The sequence below is a fragment of the Cyprinus carpio genome, chromosome B7 (assembly GCF_018340385.1).
Source record: "Cyprinus carpio isolate SPL01 chromosome B7, ASM1834038v1, whole genome shotgun sequence".
Taxonomy (NCBI): domain Eukaryota; kingdom Metazoa; phylum Chordata; class Actinopteri; order Cypriniformes; family Cyprinidae; genus Cyprinus; species Cyprinus carpio.
This window is the reverse complement of record NC_056603.1, coordinates 14,008,591-14,028,807: the sequence shown is the minus strand read 5'-3', so window position 1 is coordinate 14,028,807 and position 20,217 is coordinate 14,008,591. Positions and strand designations below refer to the sequence as shown.

The 20,217-nt window shown below is 40.0% G+C and overlaps 1 protein-coding gene and 3 non-coding genes across 4 annotated transcripts; all 4 read right to left on the bottom strand.

Annotated features, from left to right (window-relative positions):
* Positions 1-1,071: 1,071 nt before the first annotated feature.
* Positions 1,072-19,270, bottom strand: acin1b (apoptotic chromatin condensation inducer 1b). Its single transcript, XM_042727372.1, is given in 20 exon segments — positions 1,072-1,741; positions 1,826-1,923; positions 2,016-2,373; positions 2,467-2,574; positions 3,008-3,115; positions 3,285-3,315; positions 3,317-3,428; positions 3,537-3,678; positions 3,680-3,699; positions 4,296-4,455; positions 4,719-4,846; positions 5,349-5,394; positions 7,896-7,909; positions 7,912-8,030; positions 14,487-14,545; positions 14,803-16,353; positions 16,905-16,981; positions 17,406-17,517; positions 18,023-18,088; positions 19,077-19,270. Coding segments are annotated over 20 exon segments (3,780 nt in total). The 5' UTR covers positions 19,215-19,270; the 3' UTR covers positions 1,072-1,408.
* On the bottom strand, positions 14,630-14,730 carry LOC122138108. The gene has a single exon (XR_006155320.1). It is a non-coding gene; the product is annotated as a small nucleolar RNA U6-53/MBII-28 (small nucleolar RNA).
* Positions 16,515-16,627, bottom strand: LOC122138103. Its single transcript, XR_006155315.1, has one exon. It is a non-coding gene; the product is annotated as a small nucleolar RNA U6-53/MBII-28 (small nucleolar RNA).
* On the bottom strand, positions 17,182-17,281 carry LOC122138106. Its single transcript, XR_006155318.1, has one exon. It is a non-coding gene; the product is annotated as a small nucleolar RNA U6-53/MBII-28 (small nucleolar RNA).
* Positions 19,271-20,217: the final 947 nt, after the last annotated feature.

The window sequence follows — 20,217 nt, the reverse complement described above, 5'->3', positions numbered from 1 at the left end:
CCTATTATAATTTATAAAATAATTCTCTAAGACATTACGAGTTTGTGTATACACACACAGTACATATTTGATCAGTTTAAGCTTGTGAAAACTTCAGTAACAACAAAAAAAAAAACAAAAAAAAAAAACTCCATCATCTTTTTATAATATTTTTTACAACATTCACATTCAAAAAAAAAAAAATCAAAAAAAAAAATAATCTTTTGAAATATATCTTCAAAACTACAACATTAAAATAATATTAAAAGGCCTCTTGCTATCTTCTCTATAAACGTTAAATTTATACCACGTCTGATTCACAGAGGTGAACAGTTAACTTCATAAGACCAGGTGGGGAAGAAAAAATAAGAGAACAGACGAGGGTGGAGATGAAAATCTAGCAAATGAATCTACAGTGTGGTTCATAGCATTGGATTTCAGTAGTCATTTTAATCTTACAAAATAAAAAAAATAAAAAGAAACCTTCAGTGAGATCAGTGTCGACAGCAGGACTGGCTCTTCAACTCAACAGTGGCCAAACATCTGGATAGGGGACTTGATTTACCAATTTTGAAAAATATTAATTGAATCTGGATACAGTGAATAAAAAGAAAACACAATATTTCAAAAAATAAAATAAATTTAAACCCCATAATTACACAATGAATTAACGACCCACTAGCCTAAAGTGGCACTAGTTAAACTATAAATACAACATGAAGACTATAGGGTGGCGAGAAGGAAAATATGATTTATATAGTCTCATATAGTTTCTTTTGACTTTGGTGTTTGTGAGCTTTAGAAAGCACACCAATACACACACATATCCATAAGATTATTTTGAACTTTGAAAAACATTCAACAGCCCTTCATTATGTTTAGTCCCTTTTCATTTGAGATTTAAGGGAAGACCAAAAAAAAAAAAAAAAAAAAAAAAAAAAAAAAAAAAAAAAAAAAAAAAGAAATTGACAGTTTGATCTAAAACTGAGTGCTGAGTTACAGACCTGTGCAGATGTGCACAGCAGCGAAACACTGATGACATTATTACTAAGAAGAAGAAATGTTAAAGGGTCAGTTCACAAACCAAAAGAGTCATCATTTATTCACCCTCATGTCATTCCAAATCTATTTCTTCTATGTAATGGGACAAGCAACAGGTAAATATCTATATTGCTTTTTTCAGATAAACATTTTTTCACCAATACAAATAAAGTCAATGAGATCCAGTGTTGTTTCAACTTCCATGTATGGATGAAAAAGCTGACACCTTTTGTTTTCAGTAAAAAACAAGTTAGGAATGACATGAGGGTGAACAGATGACAAATTTTTTTGAGGTGATCTATCATCATCCTTGGAGCTGTCATCATGCTGACGACTCTGATCTTACAAACCCCTCTCTCTCTCTCTCACACATCCACTCACTCTGCACTCAGTGTCGTCTGTCTCTGGAGGAGATGCTACGGCTCTGTGAGCTTCTGCTGCCCCCTGCAGTTTTGGAGTCGCTACCGCGGCCTCTGTGGACATCTCTCCTCTTTTCTGCCTCTCTGCCCCCCTCTCTCTCTCTTTCCTTCCCCCTGTCTCGCTCTCCCTCAGTTGAACGTCTCACAACACCTGCTCCTCCTGCGTTCCCTCCCTCTCTGTCACGGCCTTTTGCTCGCTCTCTCCGTTCTTCTTGTTTTTTGTCCTCTTCCTCCTGGAGTTCCTTCCTCCTCTTCTCTCGCTCCTTTATGCGCTCAGCACGCTCCAGAGCTCTTTGTGTCGCCTGGGAAAAAAGTGAAGACTGAAATTAAGCAGGGAAAAAAAGAGAGGGGTCTGCATGGTTTAGGCAAGAGGAAGTCATGCTGACCTGTTCTTCTGTGAGGGGTAACCAGTATATACAGGGAGCTGCTTTAGTTTTGTGAAACAGGTCATCAAGAAGTTTTACAGGAGGCTCTTCTGGTTTATCTGGAAATCAAAGAGGGAGACGATGTCAAATTAAGCCAAAATAGAAGAATATGTGATGTCATTAAACCTAAAAAAGATTTAGTTTTCCTCACCTTTCTTCTCCGTTCTCTTCTCTTTGCTCTTGCCTCTCTCTCTGCGTCTTTGGTCCCGTGATCGTGACCTCCTCGTTCTGTCTCGGTCCTCCTTCCCGAAGTCCTTGACTTTATCCCGGTCCCACTCCCGCTCAGAACGAGTCCTCTCTCTTCTCTCCATCGCTCTTTCCCTCTCTGCCCACTGGTCTCTCACGGCTGCAGCTCCTCCATCTCGCTCTCTTTCTCGTTCCTTCTCTTTTTCGTGGTTTGCAGGTGGCAGTGGGTGATGGGCGGCAGGGCGGGCTGAGGTTGCTGAGGCGTGAGGGTCTTGACCTTCACCTGCACGCTCACTGGACACGAGACCTTTATGGAAGTCCAACTGGAGACAGAACAATATAATAAGAGAGGATGAGAATGACTACAATGATGACAGGAACAGCAAAGCAGTAGAAACACAGCAAACTGTTCAGACCTCATCCTGCTCGCAAAAATCCACACGTAGTACTTTGGGATTACTTGTGGGCCATTTCACACCATGCAGTGCTTCTCGAGTGGCCACAGCTTCCTCTATAGTGGAGTACTGAGAGAACATGACAGATTGGAGGTTAAACAAAAACTAAAGGCATCAGGTGGCACAATATAATATCACTAATGAATTATGAGATATCACACAAGAATAAACAATACAGAATAAATAACATACAATACTGCTGAAAGCCTCTTATGCTCACCAAAACTGCATTTAATCACATTCAGAAAAAAAAAAACGTAATTTAGAAAAATTTCCACTTAATTTTAATTTAAAAAAGCAATTTAACTGATTCCTGAATTTTCAGCAGTCACTATTTTCAAAAAAATTATTGATTTCAATAATTTGTTCATTTTATTGTGTCCTTTCCAAAAAAAAAAGTGTTAATATCTTTCAAAAACAAAATCTTACTGATTCCAAACTTTTAAACTTCAGTGCAACGCAAATAGAAATAATACAATATATAATAACAGTAATAACTTACTGTGACATAGCAGTGAGATTTGATCTTGTCGATCCAGAAACCCTCCTCCACCAATGTACCCGTCCGATTTAACAACTCCTTCAGCTGCCCTAAGGTGAAAGGTCGCACCTACAGAGAAACAGGTCAGATCAGGGGTCAAAAGAGCAACAAAACCTCCAGACTCGATCCAAAAACACAAAACAGGTTAAGTGGCAATATTCATATGGTCAAATTATTTTAGATTCAAATGAAATCCAATTAGAGTGTAGTGAAATGAACGACGAGATCTAGTGCTTACCAGGTTGCAGACGTGTATGATGTTGGAGGTTTCCACGAGGAGGAGAGAGCTGGCGACCTGTCCGTATAGGGTCATCAATAGTTACGGACACACCTGATTTCTGCTGACTGATGGAGCGTCGCACCAAAGAATCATTGGGAGTGACTGAGAGAAAAAAAACAACATTTATAATCCTACTTTCAAAAAAAAAAAAAACATTTTAATGTATGTTAAGATTACTTTAAATGCAACCAGTAAATCATGAATGCTCACCTTTTTTGGGCTCGGCCTCCTGTATTTCCATTGTAACATCAGGGGAGTTCTCTCCTGTTCCTTTGTTTTTTTCTGTCTCTCCTTTAGTCCACTTCTGCTCTTCATCATCCTCCTCCTCTTCCTTTATTTCTTTCTGCCCATTTCTCGTGTCCATCAGATGGAAACAATCTGGACCAAAGATACAAAAAAGTTCACTGAATAGCAGAGGCAAACCATGAACTTCAAAAGACAATGACAAAATGCTTTTCTATGTTCCATTTCTAAACCAAGGCATTTAAAAAAAAAAAAAAGTAAATGATTTAAAGCATGTTTAAGTTATTACTGCAGTATTGTGCAGCAGTCTTATGCACTGGTGTTCATAGTACCAAAGACAAACCTTTAAGGCACAGTTCACCCAAAAATGAAAATCTGTCAGTTTACTCAGCCATAAGTTATTCCATACCAGTAAAAGTTCTTTCTTTTGTTACACATAAAATATGATATTTTGAAGAATCTGGATAATCAAAACAGTTGCTAGTCTCCACTGACTTCCATAGTATGGGGAAAAAAATAATATTACGTAAGTCAATAAGGACCAAGAACTCTTTGGTTACCAACATTCTTTAAAGTATCTTCTTTTGTTTTAAGTAGAAGAAATAAATTCATACAGGTCTGAAACAACTTGAGAGTGAGGAGTAAGTGTCTGAAAGTTAAATTTTTGGGTGAACTATCCCTTTATTATTTGTTGTGGCAGCTACCAGTGACAAGCCTTTGTCATGCTCACCTGTGTCACTGTGCGTCTGATCTTAAGACCCTGATCCTCCTCCGGTTCCTCTCGCTCACGAGGCTCAGATGAGTCCTCATCCCCAGAGAGACGCCCCTCATCTGGGTGCAGCTCGACCACCGCCTCCTGTAGGGGCTTGATGTCTGGAATTAATGTCTGTAAAATAATTTTGTAGTTAAGTTAACATGCCAAGTTAGGTAAAATTATTCTTATGCAGTACTAATAAACATAAAGCTGACCTTTAGTACGTCTATACTATACAATGTCCATATATCTAACATTTACGACATTAAACTTGAGAATACTGCATCACTGAACCTGTAACACTGAATTAATTCAAGCAGGCAGGCTGTCAAAAACAGGTAGTGATTCATCATGTATCTGTTAAGGTAATGTGGGAGCGGTCTTAGATAATTTACCTTCAGCGATTCAGCGGTGATGCTGATTGACGGCTTCTTGGCAGTGACTGCTGTACTAGAACCCCACCTTCTTTTTCTGCTAGCTCCACCCACAGGCTCTGCCTCAGATGACGTAATCTCCGTTTTACCTAGTGCCAAGGAAAATTAATCACCAAATTGCACAACCAAGAAACAGATCCAGCTGTAACTGTTAAAAGAACATAGCAAAGCATATAATTCCTAATTACCCTTGTAACCACTTTTTTTTTTTTTTTTACTGGAACAGTACTGCAAATTAATTCAGCTTCTTCAAGCACAGAAGAGCATGCCTTAATGCAATTGGAACAGGGTTTATTTAAACAATATTCACATCACATGATGTTGCAATGCACTGCTTTCTTTGAAGAAGCTAAATAATGGGATTGATTGATGTTGGTGGAATTTAATTTATTTTGCACTCTAGCCAGAATTGCTGGTTTTCACTTGAAAAAATACTTTGTGAGGACAACATACTGCTCCATTTACTGGTTAACTATCCAGATCAACAGGTTTAAATACTTGTTCCTTGTTTTGGAGGAAACACGCAGAATGGGCTACAGCAACCTGTCAGTGGACAACGGTGCAAAAAAGTAGCATTTTGAAGACACTTACTGCTCAGGGAGATCTTGCGGGCAGCAAACGATTTTACAGTGGAGCTCTGAAATGAAATGGAAAGGAGGAGAAACAAGATCCCAGTGGATGTGTGGAAGAAGAGACAGACACAACAGACAAAAGAAAAACATTGGGAAAAAGGAGGGGAATGAGAGAAAGGAGAGGGGGAAGAACAGATGCACAGCTATCAGTTACACCAATAATGTACAGTTGCATTGACAAACAGAGGCTTTGAGAATCCCATCATTATTATAAGCTTTCTGAATTTTAAAAGTCCCTTATTTTTATTATTGCTTTAGTTTTTACTTTAACATGACTTCGGCTAACACATGCTTGACCAAATTCCCTACTTTCCCCATCTGTGCTGTAAAATACAGGATTACTAACACCCTCTAACCTCATCATTTACAAAGCAAAAAACCTTCTTTCCACTTTAAGTAATTTAAAAACAAATACATCTTGGGAAAAAGGGTTTTTCCTGGTACCATTGACACCTGATTCCTCTCTGGCTTGGCTATGGCCCAACCGCACAGCAGTGTGCACTGTATCTAGGCAACAAAGGTCCAATCAGAGGAGGCTGCGGAGTGAGGGCGAGATACGATCACAATTGAGTGTGCTGATTGGCCAGCTGACAGGAACTGCACTTTTTGTTTCAATAGCTGTTTTTGGCTCTTGTGGTGGGAATTGTGATTCAAATGGTCTTTGAAAAAGTCTCTGAAGTTTTTGTTGAATGTTCAGGAAGCAACGGAAGTCTGTAGCAAAAAACTCCCGGTGTCCACACTAGCTGGGAAGATAGCATCCACACTATGAGCAAACAAGAAACATGTGACGTTTGACAAGCCAAAATTCTGGTTATAATCTGTCAAGGCATTTTATCATTGCAATCAAGTCCTTTGTACACACAGCCTGCCACAAAAACACATATGACGTGCAGGTAAAGAGGGTTTCCCTTTCTTAATGTCCCACTCTGGTGCTGTCCACAAGTTCGTCTGGGAATTTGGGTGAGTAATGGCAGAAAGAGGAGGGTTTTTTTTTCCCAATCAGCCTGGAACAAAGTTCTTTGAAATATTCCATAAAGTCCATTTGTAGTGCAAGTTTCAAGACAAGTCCTTTAAAAAAAAAAGCATGGCTGGTGATGAGACCCAAAAACGGCAGGAAAAACTGCTTGTAGTAAATTAGTCCATAAGCCTTGCTTCATTATCTCAGATTGTTTGACTCACTGAGATCAGTCCACAGGCATGTGAGAAACAGCAGATGTCTGCGTAATGAGCCTCTGCAGATATCAGTTCATTCAAGTACTGAAGTGTGGGCAAAAATAGCAGGGGGCGTCAAGACAGCTGTGTTCCCATCATGCTGACAGGAAGAGTCCATCTGATGCTTGTGTTTGGCCAGTGTAAACGCTTTGAAAAATGTCTCTGTTGGTGAGCATCACTCTTTTTTTGGCATACTATGACTGACGCCTCCCCTGTCTCACCAGCTATTTTGGCTTCTCTTTAGCAGTCCCATCAGGAGGCCACATCAGTTTTATATGACGAGGCAGTGGCCAATGATCCGGCAGGTTCCGTCAGGCTAAGTGTGCAGTGGCGACTCTGGGGGCCTAGCTCAGGTACAGCCGAGACGCTTGGGCATAGCGGGGCAGGTGATGGAGGTGGTAGAGGAGAAGAGGTGGTGGCAGTATGCAGGTACCAGTATGAGCAATGGAAGAGGGGAGGGCACCTTCACAACAAAGCAATCAATGGGATTTTAAACCAAAAAAAAGACAAAATAACAAATACAAAAATAAAAAAAAAGGGAACAAGAGTGAGAGACAGAGTGTCAGAGAGAGAGAAATAGCTTGAAAAGAGAGGACAGAGAGAGACTAGAGCCTACATCTCAAACTACATGCTTCCAGTCTATCATTCTGCTCACTACAACTCAAATACACACTGCGCTGTTTAACTAAACACTTATGGCACAATATGATAAGGACTGTTTTATAAAGGGGTGATTTTAGAGATGCAACTTCTCAAAGAAGGGGTATTAGTCTGAAAACTTCCGAAAAGCAGTTGCCTCTCTAAACTTTTCTAAAGCACCACTGCTAAAAATATTTCGTAAAATAAAAATCGTTAATCTCATTAATCACCTGACTAGTTTTAGACCATTTTATAACTCGTCCTGACATCTTTTAAGCTACAACAGGATTTTCGTTTAACACAAAAAGGGTATAAAAATCTAAATGTATTAAACTGCACTTTTTTGTAAAATTAGCACTGATTCATCCTCGTTCACACACAATGACCTCAACAGTGTCTAATTTCACACATTATTAGCCATCCACATCCCCCACACACTGCTGCTACATAGTAAAAAGGAAAAAACAACAGAAGAGGATAATGGCAATAATAGTCTAACATCCAATCCTACATTGAATCTAAAGATACACAACAAATGTGAAATCACTTTGACTCCAAAAGATTCAGCTAGAACTGCCTTACAAACTTCAGTCATGCCTCCCTATATTTCAGGGTTATGGTTTCCACTGGTTCTTCGTTCTGTGGGCCTTCTTACCTCCTCTGGGCGGTGTCGCTGGAATCTGCCCCCTGGTGGTCAGGCTGTTGCATAGCACTCTCTGAATGAGACCGGCCCTCCAGTTCCATGGCAACTTGGCCTGCAGGCTCAGAGAGAGCTTCCTGCTTTACATCCCTAGAGAAAGAGTCAGCGAACAAGAGAAAGGGAGACAGAAAGAGAGTGAGGGGTAAGGTGGCTGAGGCTGGTTGATCTGGGTCACTAACTATAAATAACTGCCTGGCTACATTTTTTTTTTCATTATTGACACTATTTTCATATATAATACTGTAAAGTTGCTTTGACACGATCTGTATTGTTAAGAGCGCTAAATAAATAAAGGTGACTTGACTAAATTACTCTCACTGCCAGCATCACACATACATACATAAGTTGATATATGCCATGGTAGTAAAACTTGAAAACATTGAGAGGGAAAACAAATACATGTGTATCTTTTTAAATGTGTACACAGGCCTTGGCTAACCGTAATCAACACTCAAAAAGACACACAAAAAATTTAGTGGGTAGGAATTGAGACTGAATTGTTGTACAGCTAAAGATGTAACAAAACTGTGAAGATAAAAAGACGGGAATATAAAATGCAGTGCATTTATGAATCACAATACCACAGATATGTAGAACAATACATACACATCTCAGTATGTTAATAAAAATGTATCATTGCACGCCAAGCATGCTGTTTCAATGCATCACAGTCTACAATAATTCAAAAGTTACAATATAAAAACCAAGCAAATGGCCTCTTGGAACTATTGCTTATAAACCTTGAGCTTTTCCCCAAATTATCCAGCACAGTTTTCAACACTGGTAATAAAGGTTTACTGAGCACCAAATCAGCATATCCGAATGATCTCTGAAGGATCATGGGAGAAGTCCAAACCTATGAAAATGTAGTGTACATCCGATTACCTTTGTAACAAACCATCAGCTCTCACAATAACAAAACCATTTAAACATAACAGAATTGTCTGGATTTGTATGAAACACTTTTGATGTAACAAATTTAATCCACGGCAAACAAAGCGCTGACGGGGGAACAGATTCACTGGCTCCTGACATCCCCGTAACCTACAGATGATTCAATCGAATTCACTGTTCAATAGAAATCCAATCCCTCTCTCTCACACATAAACACACCTGTGCAACACACCTAGGCACCGTGGTCCCTAGAGACACAACAGCCCTGATGCCATTTGCTCCGAGGAGGGAAAAACTGCCTCTGGCTTCTCAGAGCACAAGGCTTTCCCTTTATATGAAAGCAGTCAACACATGCTGAGGGGAAGGGGGACGGGTAGCCAGATCCCCCGTGGACAAAAAAGCCAAGCGCTTAGAATACTTAACATTTACACATGAATGCAAAGAGGAAAACCTGAAAGACCGCCTTAAACTGAACTACAGTCGCCTCACAGTTCATTTTCCATGCATTAAGACACTTTGTAACAGTTCACGAAGAATGATTCATTCTGACTGATTTTGTCAAATAATAATCATACACAGAATGGCATTTTTCAAAGTGTGATTTCTTTAGATTAAAACACGTTTCTGTGATTTTCCATCACTGATGTCACTGCTCACGAGGGAACATCCCCTTTCCTCTTGAGGACTTTTAATGCCTAGCATATATGAACAATTTTTAGAAAACAGCTGAAACCTAATACACAGATCTACACGGACCACGCAACATATCATTTGAATAACAAAACTTTTAGCACATGATCACTCTTAGTGTTTCCTGACCACATTATTAATTTTTAGCAGGTTTTAACAGGTTTACTACGCCTAACTGCTTACATAAATTGTTACACTGTTAAATGGGTTTAGGTGAAATGCAAGCAGAGTTAACATTGTTTCATTCCTAAGCTAAGATGCTGAATTCATTTTCATTGTGGACACTGATATCTCCATTACTAATTTAACACTACACACATCCATCATGATTAAAAATGCCAGGGAACTGCCGACATCCTTAATGAACCCAAGGGCCTAAACAAGATCCCCTTCCCCCAATATCATGACCAACACTCCTGCGCTTCAAAATCTACTGAGATACCCATAGAAAAATCTTTTTTTGGGCATCATACGCGCCGTTTGAGTCCACTCGATCGTTACGACGCCAAAAATGCTGTCTAGGTAACGTTAGGCAGTTCACTGGGGTTTAAGACACAGCTAAAATCCCTCTGCGATTTCGAGATAGCATCTGAAATAAAATAAAACGGTTTAGTTCCACGTTTAACTGAAGACAATACAGGGTCCACAGTACAAACACAATCGTTCGATCGATTGAACTCATGGCGTAAACGTCTATCACCTAAACGATGTGCTTACCCAGCGCTGGAGGGTATTTCTAGAAACCACCGCTCCCTCTCTCAACCCTTACCCGTTTTGTTGCCGTCCGACAGCATAATATCAGGCTGTAACCAGGACCGCGACGGCCGATTCTATACCGGTTCTGCCGGTCGCGGATGCGTAGGAAGAAATGTGAGAAGCGGACGCGCTGCAAGGCTGTGCTGTCTTTTTTTTTTCTCTTGTGCAATGCGTCGGTATAGACACGGCGGCGCTCACAGAGCAGCCATATTGAGCAGCGCTGGGGGAAGTAGTACAAGCAGGACCCCTCCTCCAAGCCACGCCGGTTGATAGGCTGTCGTATAGAACGCCTGATTAAAAAATACAACCGCCCTCATATTCATATTCCAAAGTCAAATGAACTATAACGTGGTCGTGGACGGGGTTTTAAAGGTTTTTATTTAGATAAGATGAGATGATAATTTTATGACTGCTGAAGGTTTCTTACAAATAAAATAAAAATCAAGTTTGTGCACCCTTAAAGGTTTAGTTTTTAACCAAAAACGAAAATTCTGTCATTATTTATTTTCGAATACTACACAATTGATAATTTTCTCACCCTCAAGTGGTTCCAATGGTTTATTATAAGGACCCAAAAAAAAAATAAATAAAAAAAAATTCCCCCACAGAAGGAAAAAAACATACAGGTTCGGAATGACATGAGAGTGAGTAAATGATGGGTTAATGTATCATTTTAAGAATTGTCTTATTTCTGCATACATTAACAATAATTGTGATCAGCTCTTCATCCAAGTACATAATGCTAATCCAGTTAAACAAATAATACACAAATGTTTGCATATTCAACTTTTTTTATTGACCACAACTGTTGACTGTCTGGCTGGAAAAGAAAGTATTTCTAATAGGTTTGCCGTCCAGCATGCTGGGTAAAAATGTACACCATTTTAGTAATCCATGCAAGGAAACACATCACGTAGTTAAGCAGTATTGTGTGGAGGAATTGAGGAAATGTCCTGATCCACACTTCCACAAACGGTCAACTGGTGATGACTGATCCACACTTACTGGAAACATTGTGTTGATTTCTGCTGCTAAAAGTGGGTTACTCCAGATACGGAGAGCAAAGGTTCAAATACTTTTTCACTCTCAGATCACTTTATTTAATACATTTTATATTTCCACTTTTCTTGTTTTATCCTGGCCTCTTTATTTGGTCACATGACTTTATGAACTGATCACAATGTAGGTTAAATTTACGCAGAAGTACAGAAAATTCTTTTGTTTAACTTTCTAGTGTCACTTCAGAAATCAGAAACTCCAGAAATCTTGTACAAACTCTGAGATCAAAAAACATTTCTAGTATATAAAATAAGGAGAAATTTATTGGGATGATGCTGGTTTAATTTCATTATCAAAATTGTGTTACAATTACGTAGGATCGAAACTGCTGGAGAAAACTTGTTAGTGGTGGCCAATGCTCTAGTTGGGGCCGCAGGTACAAAGAAAAAGAAAAAATACGTAGCAATTCTGTCACCGACCTGTGCACAACGATGATGATTAGTCAGAGAGTGCGTCATCTCATGGCTCTCCTCACTGCACTTTTAACATTACTGAAATCATTATCTGATATAGCATTATTTCCGTCACTAAATAAGAATAAAGAGAAATAGACCAAGAGGGACATCTGCTGGATGTCTTCGTGAAAGGGAAACCAATTTGCCGCTTTTCCACTGTCGGTCCAGTGTGAGCAAGTGCTTTAAACGGGCCTGTAACCTTTAGCATCGAGCCAGAAGCTCCGCAGCGCTTCACTAAAACCCAGTGTTTACAATAACAAGTGATACACTGATCATAATAAATGAATCGGGATAGAAAATTAGTCGCACAGAAATAAAGCGGTATGAACCGTTATTTCACAAAAGAAAGAGGACACATAGCCTCTAAAATGAAATGATCTGCGGCTCTGACACTCTCCAGCTGCAAAGAAACTCCGCCTTTGTTCATAGCCACTCCTCTAGCCTCAAATGGCCTGCTTTGGCCCAAGGTTTTCGTCGGAAGCACAGACGTAGCACGATCAAGCCCTGGAAGTGACAGTGCAAACGCGACTGGCCCTGGCACGCACTAGCACGCCCGCTTTTGGCCTGACAGTGGAAATGCGGCTAATGAGGCCAAATGGGCAATCTCACTAAACTATGCATGACAACAGACGGCAGAGTTTTAGCTCATGCATTTCTGAGCTCACACTTGTTGGATGGTCCTGCATCTAGACAAATTGCAGTGATTCCAGGGATAGCAAAGGGGAGACAATGGTTATGAAAATCAATGAGGTGTGAAAGACAGTTTCACTGAAATGTGTGACTTGATTGGCAAGCATCCAACACCTTTTGACCAATGAATTTTTGTGCTTTTTCCAGTCATTTGAGCTCAATGGCAATTCATTTAAAAACATTACATTAAATATGTAGAGAGCATATAGAAAAATATTCCTCATAAAACATTTTCCTGGTATGGCATGATCATTGAAAGCATGGATTTTTTTTTTTTTTGCATTACATTACCTATGTACTTCAAAATAGAGATATAATAGGAACAGAACGACATTAATTACCCTAAATGACAGATAAACAGAACAAAGTAAAAAAATAAATAAAAAGAGAAAATATTTTCTGCCTGAGAATTAGTTTAAACTGCATTTTATTTTATTTACAGCTCATTAACCTGTTAACCCACACCTGGACGCCAGCACACTGAACGCTCTTTGTTTGCACGTGTCAATGTTTACGAATAGATTAAATGAAAAGGAAAATAATTAATCTTGACAAACTATACATCATTTTAAAAGTCTAAGCTTCAAGCAACAACTATAGATCGCTGTTTTTCAATGGAAAGCTCATAAGGAATGTTCTTTGCTAAATTTGTGTAAGCAGTACACATCAAAACATGCATAATCAAAACGCAGTACATACCAGATTTGTTGTAATAACGAGTCATAAACACACCCACAGCTGTAAATCCCAGTTTAGTAAGAAAGGTAAGGGTCCACTGAACATCACAGAGCACTTTTAGTCCAATGAAACAATAACGTTGTAAAATGGATGGTAATTCCTTTGTTTACGTCTCATTTATTCAGGGAGAATCATTGTTTGTATCCGTTATGGAATAACTCACGCTCAAAAAAAACTGCATTTGTAGCATACAGTGTCATAAACAGAATGAGACCATCCACTTAAAAAAGTCAAAGATATGCGGACTATTGTTTATTTGAATTCTTGCACTCTCGTGACAACTCATGCTGTGACACACCTGTCATCTGATCGGGGCATAACTTAGCGATCAGCTTTTTGCACAAATAATTATTTTTTCCCCTATTCAACATTTGAAATATATATATATATATATATATGTATGTGTGTGTGTGTGTGTGTGTGTGTGTGTGTGTGTTTTATTGGGACTGTGGCTGTATCTGTATGATTACCATCTGTATGAGCGCACATCAGAGTGTGATTACTGACTGAATGACCTATCAGTGTGAATGCTGTCTATGAACGGCCATAAGAGCGTGACTATTGACTATATAGCCGGCCATCTGTATTATTACCATCTGTATGACCCTATGTCTAATGAGTATGCATTAGACATACAAAGCACATTCTTTTTTCTCCCTCTCTCTTCCTTTTCTTTTTATTACTCAAAAGTTATTCTTATTATATTTTCTAGTGCTCAAATAAATCAGTTATACGATGTCTAACATTCTGTCTATTGTTTTATAATTGAAAAACTATGCAGTGATATGTTTTATGACTAAAATATTTTGTAGAACCCTTACATTTGTAACGGTTACATTCCGTGGCTATTTTTCCTCAAACAGGGGGTGGGGGACTAGACATAGTCTCAGAAAAATGGCTGCAGGAATCTAATTTTTCATGATATCTTCTTCAAATTTGAAATATAAACTCATGAAACATTTGACTTTCGACCCATTACTTTTCTGAATTGCTCCAGGACTGATTTCATGTCTTTTTGAACATTATCAACTCTGGATGATGGATAGTAAAGCCTAAAGTGTCTTTTCAAATATACCTAAATTGTGTGTGTAGCTCACTGTTGTCAGGAGGTTTAAGTTAGGTAGGCTGTGAGTCCCAAAAGTGGGGCGGATACAGGTTAACAGGCTAATAAGCAAGCTGAATTCTGCATTAAAACACTGAAAGCATTGTGTTTTTTGTACCTGTACAATGCAATGTAACTGTGTGTATGAAAGACTTTACTGACCTTGAAGACTGAGCCTTTTTTTCTTCTTTAACATCATCTCTTCTGTTTTCTTCCTCATCCTGGTTGAAGTAAAGGAAGACAATTTTATCAATATTCATATTAACCATTATGTACTTTTTATTGTTTCTAGAACTCTCTGTGTTTGTCCTCAGATCACACTACCAGTGTGAGAAGCTGAGCTGAACTCATGTACACCCAGTCAGACTGGTGCATCAGTATTAGCATGGCAGAATCATCATCAGAACACAGCAAAGGCAGACGTTACCAGCAGAATTAAAATGCGTAGGTCTGATATGTGGATAAGACAATTACACACCTTCTTTTTGCTGGGTGCGCTGGATTTATCCTGTGAAGGAGAGCTTGAAGAATGAGAAGATGATGATTCTGAATCGGTGTCAGATGATGATGACTGACTTGGCGTTGACGAGCGTCGTTTATGACCTTTCTCTCTCCGTGAATGGTCTCTTGTTTTCTCCATTTCTCCTTCTTCAGATGTAGAGTGTGCTGATTTTAAAGACTTTTCACTCTCTTCTGCTGGTTTAGGTGACTGTTCAGGTGGCTCTTTCTCTAGAACTTTCACTTCTTTCCCTTCCTCGTGTTTTGATTCAGGTGTCGTTGTAGAGGCCTCTGCCTCCATAGCAACATCTTCAGAGCACTTCGGCTCTGATGTGAGCACTGACACCTGCTCAGGTTTGGAGGATGATGTAAGTGAATCAGGTGGTGGGACCGCTGAGAAAATGTGCGGCCTTCTAGTTGGGAAAGTGGTGGGTGATGTCAAATGGAATGGTGCAGAAATCTCATCCACGTTCTCATATTCTTTTTCCTCACTTTTTTTTTGCTCATCTCTCTCCTCCTTCAACTCAGAGTCTTCAGCATCGTGTTTAGCAGTAGGTACTGACACAGACGCCTCTGACCCGAGAAGCTGCTGAGCTGAGTCTTGCACTTCTGCTTCACCATCCTCCTGCTCTTCAACTTCCATCTCTCCTTCTCCCTCCATCCCTGCCTTCTGTGTACCATCAAACACGCCCTCCGATTCCATTTTGCGGACCAGCAGGCTAAGTGGACCAGGTCTGCGTGTGGATGGGGGTTCTGGGCTGCTGGATCTAGAACTGGAGCTGGACTCCTGTCTTTTAAGGGAAGGAGGAGAGACCACGTCTGCCCCTGGAGCAGCACCTTCTGCTAGGCCTGCTGCCTCATCTTGGTCATGTGGGCTTTGTTTGGGAGTGTCAGGTAGCGGGAAAGACAGCTCTGGGGGTGGAGATGGGGGAGGAGTAGGTTGACGGAGCTGCAGAGGTGGCTGGTGGACTGGTTGAGGCTGGGGAGGGATGTGCTGTGGTGGCTGAAGCTTTCTGCGGGATCGTTGGGGGGCTGCAGCTGGTGGTGGAGTGTGTACAGGAGGAGCCCGGACGTTCTTTTTCCCATGTGACGTAGGACCCCATTCATCGTCATCATCACTGTCATCATCATCATCCTCATCATTGTCATCGCTATCAACTTGTGCACAAGCTGCAGCCCTCGCGGAACGGCTCAGCTGCAACACCGAATGGGCAGGACCTGCTTCGACTGGGGCCGTTCCCTCTCTCTCTTGGGCACGGGGCATCATGAGAGGCAAGCCCTGACGCTCAGGTTGTCCAACCACGCGCACAGACAAGGAGGCAACTGCACGTGGAGGAGAGGGTGTTGCAACCTCCTCATGGCCGGGAGGGAAAGAAGGATGCCAGATCCTTCCAGCTTTAGTGTCAGATGACTCTTGAGACACTGGAACAGGGCCTGTATCCAACTTGTGTGATCCCAATAACCCAGGGTCCTGTGGCAACCCTCCTCCGCCTGCCTGGGTTGCAGACAGATGAGAGTGTACGATGTGATGCTGGAAAACAATGTAAATGAAAGCTCAAACACATCCATGAAAACTGAGCAGATGATCCTAGACACCCACTTTTTAATTAACTATTTAGTAGTGATAATGTAATGTAATCTAATAAGCAATCAGAGTATGACTGCTGGACAGTCCATGAAAACTGTCTAGTATTTCCTCAGAGCACACTGCAAGTGTGAGAAGTTTAGTTGAACTCACTTACACCCAGAGTGACATAATCAAACTCTGGTGCATCAGTATTAGCATGGCAAACTCATCATTGGAAACTCTCTAACGCATCTAAATGATCGCATGTATGTGGTGTGAATTCTAATTGCTTGCATAGAAAACCAATGCTGTCATAGCAGGTAATGTTTGTTCTGGACAGCTCCCTAATCAATACATCTTTAGCATATTACAATCCACAACTCAAATCAGCATGTGTATTTGCTGATCAAATAAATCTGATAAATAAATTGAGAGCACAACTGTACAACATCAAATAAAACTTTACTTTGGGCAAATATTTAAGTCAATTTGATCCAAAGACTGTGTGTGCTTACTTTCTCTGGTAGAAAGGAAGTGCTATCTTTGGTTGGTGTGTGTTCATCCTCCTCAGGACCAGCAGGACTCTGTGTCTCTGAAAGCAGCATATCGCAAAGGTCATGCATTGAGTTTTTTGAAAGTGAAAAAAAATGTATACAGTGTCTGAAAATTGAAAACATAAGATCAGAAGAAAGTCAATGTCTGTATGAAACCATTAATGCACAGGTTAAAAATATAATCTAATAAGCAAACAAAGGATACAACTGTTGGATAGCCATTGACAACCACCTAGAATTTCCTCAGAGCACACTGCAAGTGTGAGAAGATAAGTTAACTCACTTACACCCAGACATACTGGTGCATCGGTATTAGCATGGCTGGCTCATCACTGGAAACACTAAATTAGTGTATGAGGCTTCAAACATTATGCATCACTGTATGTTAAGATTCCCAGCACAGATGGTGTAGTCGAGTCAGTGTTATAACCTGCGTGTATATGTACATGTGAGTCTGCTTACCATCTGCCTCAGTGGCCTCCCGGGCTTCTCTCTCCAGTCTCTGTCGGAGGAGCTCCTGCTGTTTGGCCAGGTACTGCTTTATAAAGCTGTTCTGACTCATCTCCTCTCCAATCTGATACATACACAGGAAGCACACTCCAGTCAAGGTCACCTCATTTACAATTCTTGGAGCCAACAAGCATGACAAACTTGCAGGAGTCACGTAATAGATATTCAGATGCTATAAACGACATATTTGTGTGCTTAATTTATGATTAAAATTAATAATGTATGTGATGCCCTGATGAAAGTCTCAGTAATTCCATCATGCAACTTTGCATTTTAACATTTAGACAAGCTGTATGGATAATCAAGTAAACCTGTTCACTACAGGTACATTTGTGTTCCTTTTTTAAAAAAACATACTAAAATGCCTTTTATTTACTAAAAAGTAACAACTAGGGCATGTTGTATGCAACAAGTTTTAAACAATGTTGATTATTTAAAAGAATTAGAAATTAATGTATCAATACAGCAAGCTTTATAGAATGCTGAAACATTTTTAAACACAGAAAACTATAATTCTATAATCTATAAATGACGCAAATGAGAACAAAGGATTAAAATGTCTTCCTTACCTGAGAATTGGGTTGAAGACCAATTTGATGGGTAGATGTTCGTTGGAGATTCTCCAACATAAGAGCCTTTAAAAACACAACAGATGATGCACACTTAAAACACAGATACAGTCATGCACATTACACCCAGTTAACAAATGAACAGTATTTTTCATAAACTCTCTCCGTTTACGTTCCTAAACCGGTCAAGCGAATGTCACTTACGATACAAACATATTCAATACACTCTTCGTATTAAGAAAAGGTCCGAGGACTTCGAAAATATCTCGCTTACCCGACCAGCACAACATGACCACTCGCGGTTTGTTACGAGAGAGAGAGAGTGGAGAAGCGTCGCTGAATGAAGTGTTTATATTAGAGGTGGGAGTGGCATTAACCTTTCACATTATTCACTAGATTAGCACATACTTAGCAGATGACTCCGTTAATCTGACAGTTTACCGGTCGTTATGCTAACCGTCGATGGAAAACAGGCACTGAAAGAAAAAGTCTCTCACGTGAATGCGGTTTTGAACAACTGAAAGTGTGAAATACTCCGACCCCCTAAAACGCGGCATTTAAAACCAAATTAGTTGAGTGATTTACATATAATGTTAACAGCCCACAGGAAATGCCCAAACTTGATTAACGAGTAACTTGATTAAATTTGTAATTCCAATTTACATCTGTAGAAACTAGAAACTACTGGTTATTTCTACTATGTTTATAAATGTGTCAAGCGCGCATCCATCACACGAGACAGACAAGCGCGCGCGCCCCACTGCAAACATACGACGCGCGGGCACGACGTCAACTCCGAGACCTCGGCTTGTCATGACCCACAGACTGTTTAGAAAACATCCGTACTGCTGTATTATCTGAATTGCGTGATATAACTGCACATATAATGGAAAACAATTGCCGTGCGGCGCGGTAAACGGTTCAAACTATCCACATGCACGCGACGAGCGTTCCCGCTCTCGAAGCAGCGATACTTGGCCTGTCTGTCGCTCTCGTCTCCTGCTCAACTTGACAGCAAGCGCAAGGTTTAAGCCCACCCTTTGACCAAACTCACCCCTTTCAGCCGTTTAATGAGTGCATTTTTCTGTCCACTTTTAGCGAGCCCTCTTTGCTCCAGGGCGACTTTTAAATCCGCCACACGAAGCGAATGAAGCGGTTTGCCGTCTAACGTAACATCCTCGAGTTCCGCCATTTTGCTTCACGAACTTCTGGGGCCGTGGACAAGCGCGCGTCACCGCGCACTGATCTCCGGAAGAGAGGGCCAGATAGATATAAAAACAGAAACAAGTGGCTGCGCTTGCGAAAACGGGCACGAACGAAGCTTTCAGCTCTGCTCCTTGCGATTTAAGTTACAGCAACAGTTTAAAATTGCACTATAATATTCATTATGACCCATGTGTCATTCATAACATAACACAAGAAGAAGCGCACTGCTTAATTCAGTTTCTAAATTGATCCTAAAATTTGTCAGTTTACCAGGATGCTCTATTTGCTGGTTTAAATGGGTTTTCATGATTTTTCACCTGGTTAGGCTTGTAAACCAGTCTATTCACAAGCTAAACCTCGATTGTTGGACTAGCTAGACCAGCAAAGGCTGATTATCACTGAAACATACTAAACCTAAACACTTGTGACCACAAAACCAGTCAAAAGAACCACGTGTATATTTGTAGCAATAGCCAAGGAAACACTGTATGGGTCAAAATGATCGATTTTTCTCGTATGCCAAAAATCATTAGGATATTAAGTAAAGATCATGTTGCATGAAGATATTTAGTAAATTTTCTACCATAAATATATCAAAACTTATTTTTTGATTAGTGATATGCATTGCTAAGAACTTCATTTGGACAACTTTAAAGGCGATTATCTCAATATTTAGATTTTTTTTTTTTTTTTGCACACTCAGATTCCAGATATTCAAATGGTTGTATCTCGGCCAAATATTGTCCTATCCTAACAAACCATACATCAATGGAAAGCTTATTTATGATGTATAAATATCAAAATCAGTATTTAAAACGCTTAAGGTTTTGTGGTCCAGAGTATCATTTTAAACATTAAAAATACGACACGGGACAAAATAACTGAAACAACCACAACTTTTTTCAGTAACAAAAATGTATTTTGAAGAATCTCAACATCTGACCAGTACCAAAGACTCCCTAAATGCAAAGTACCTGTGGAGTGTGTCT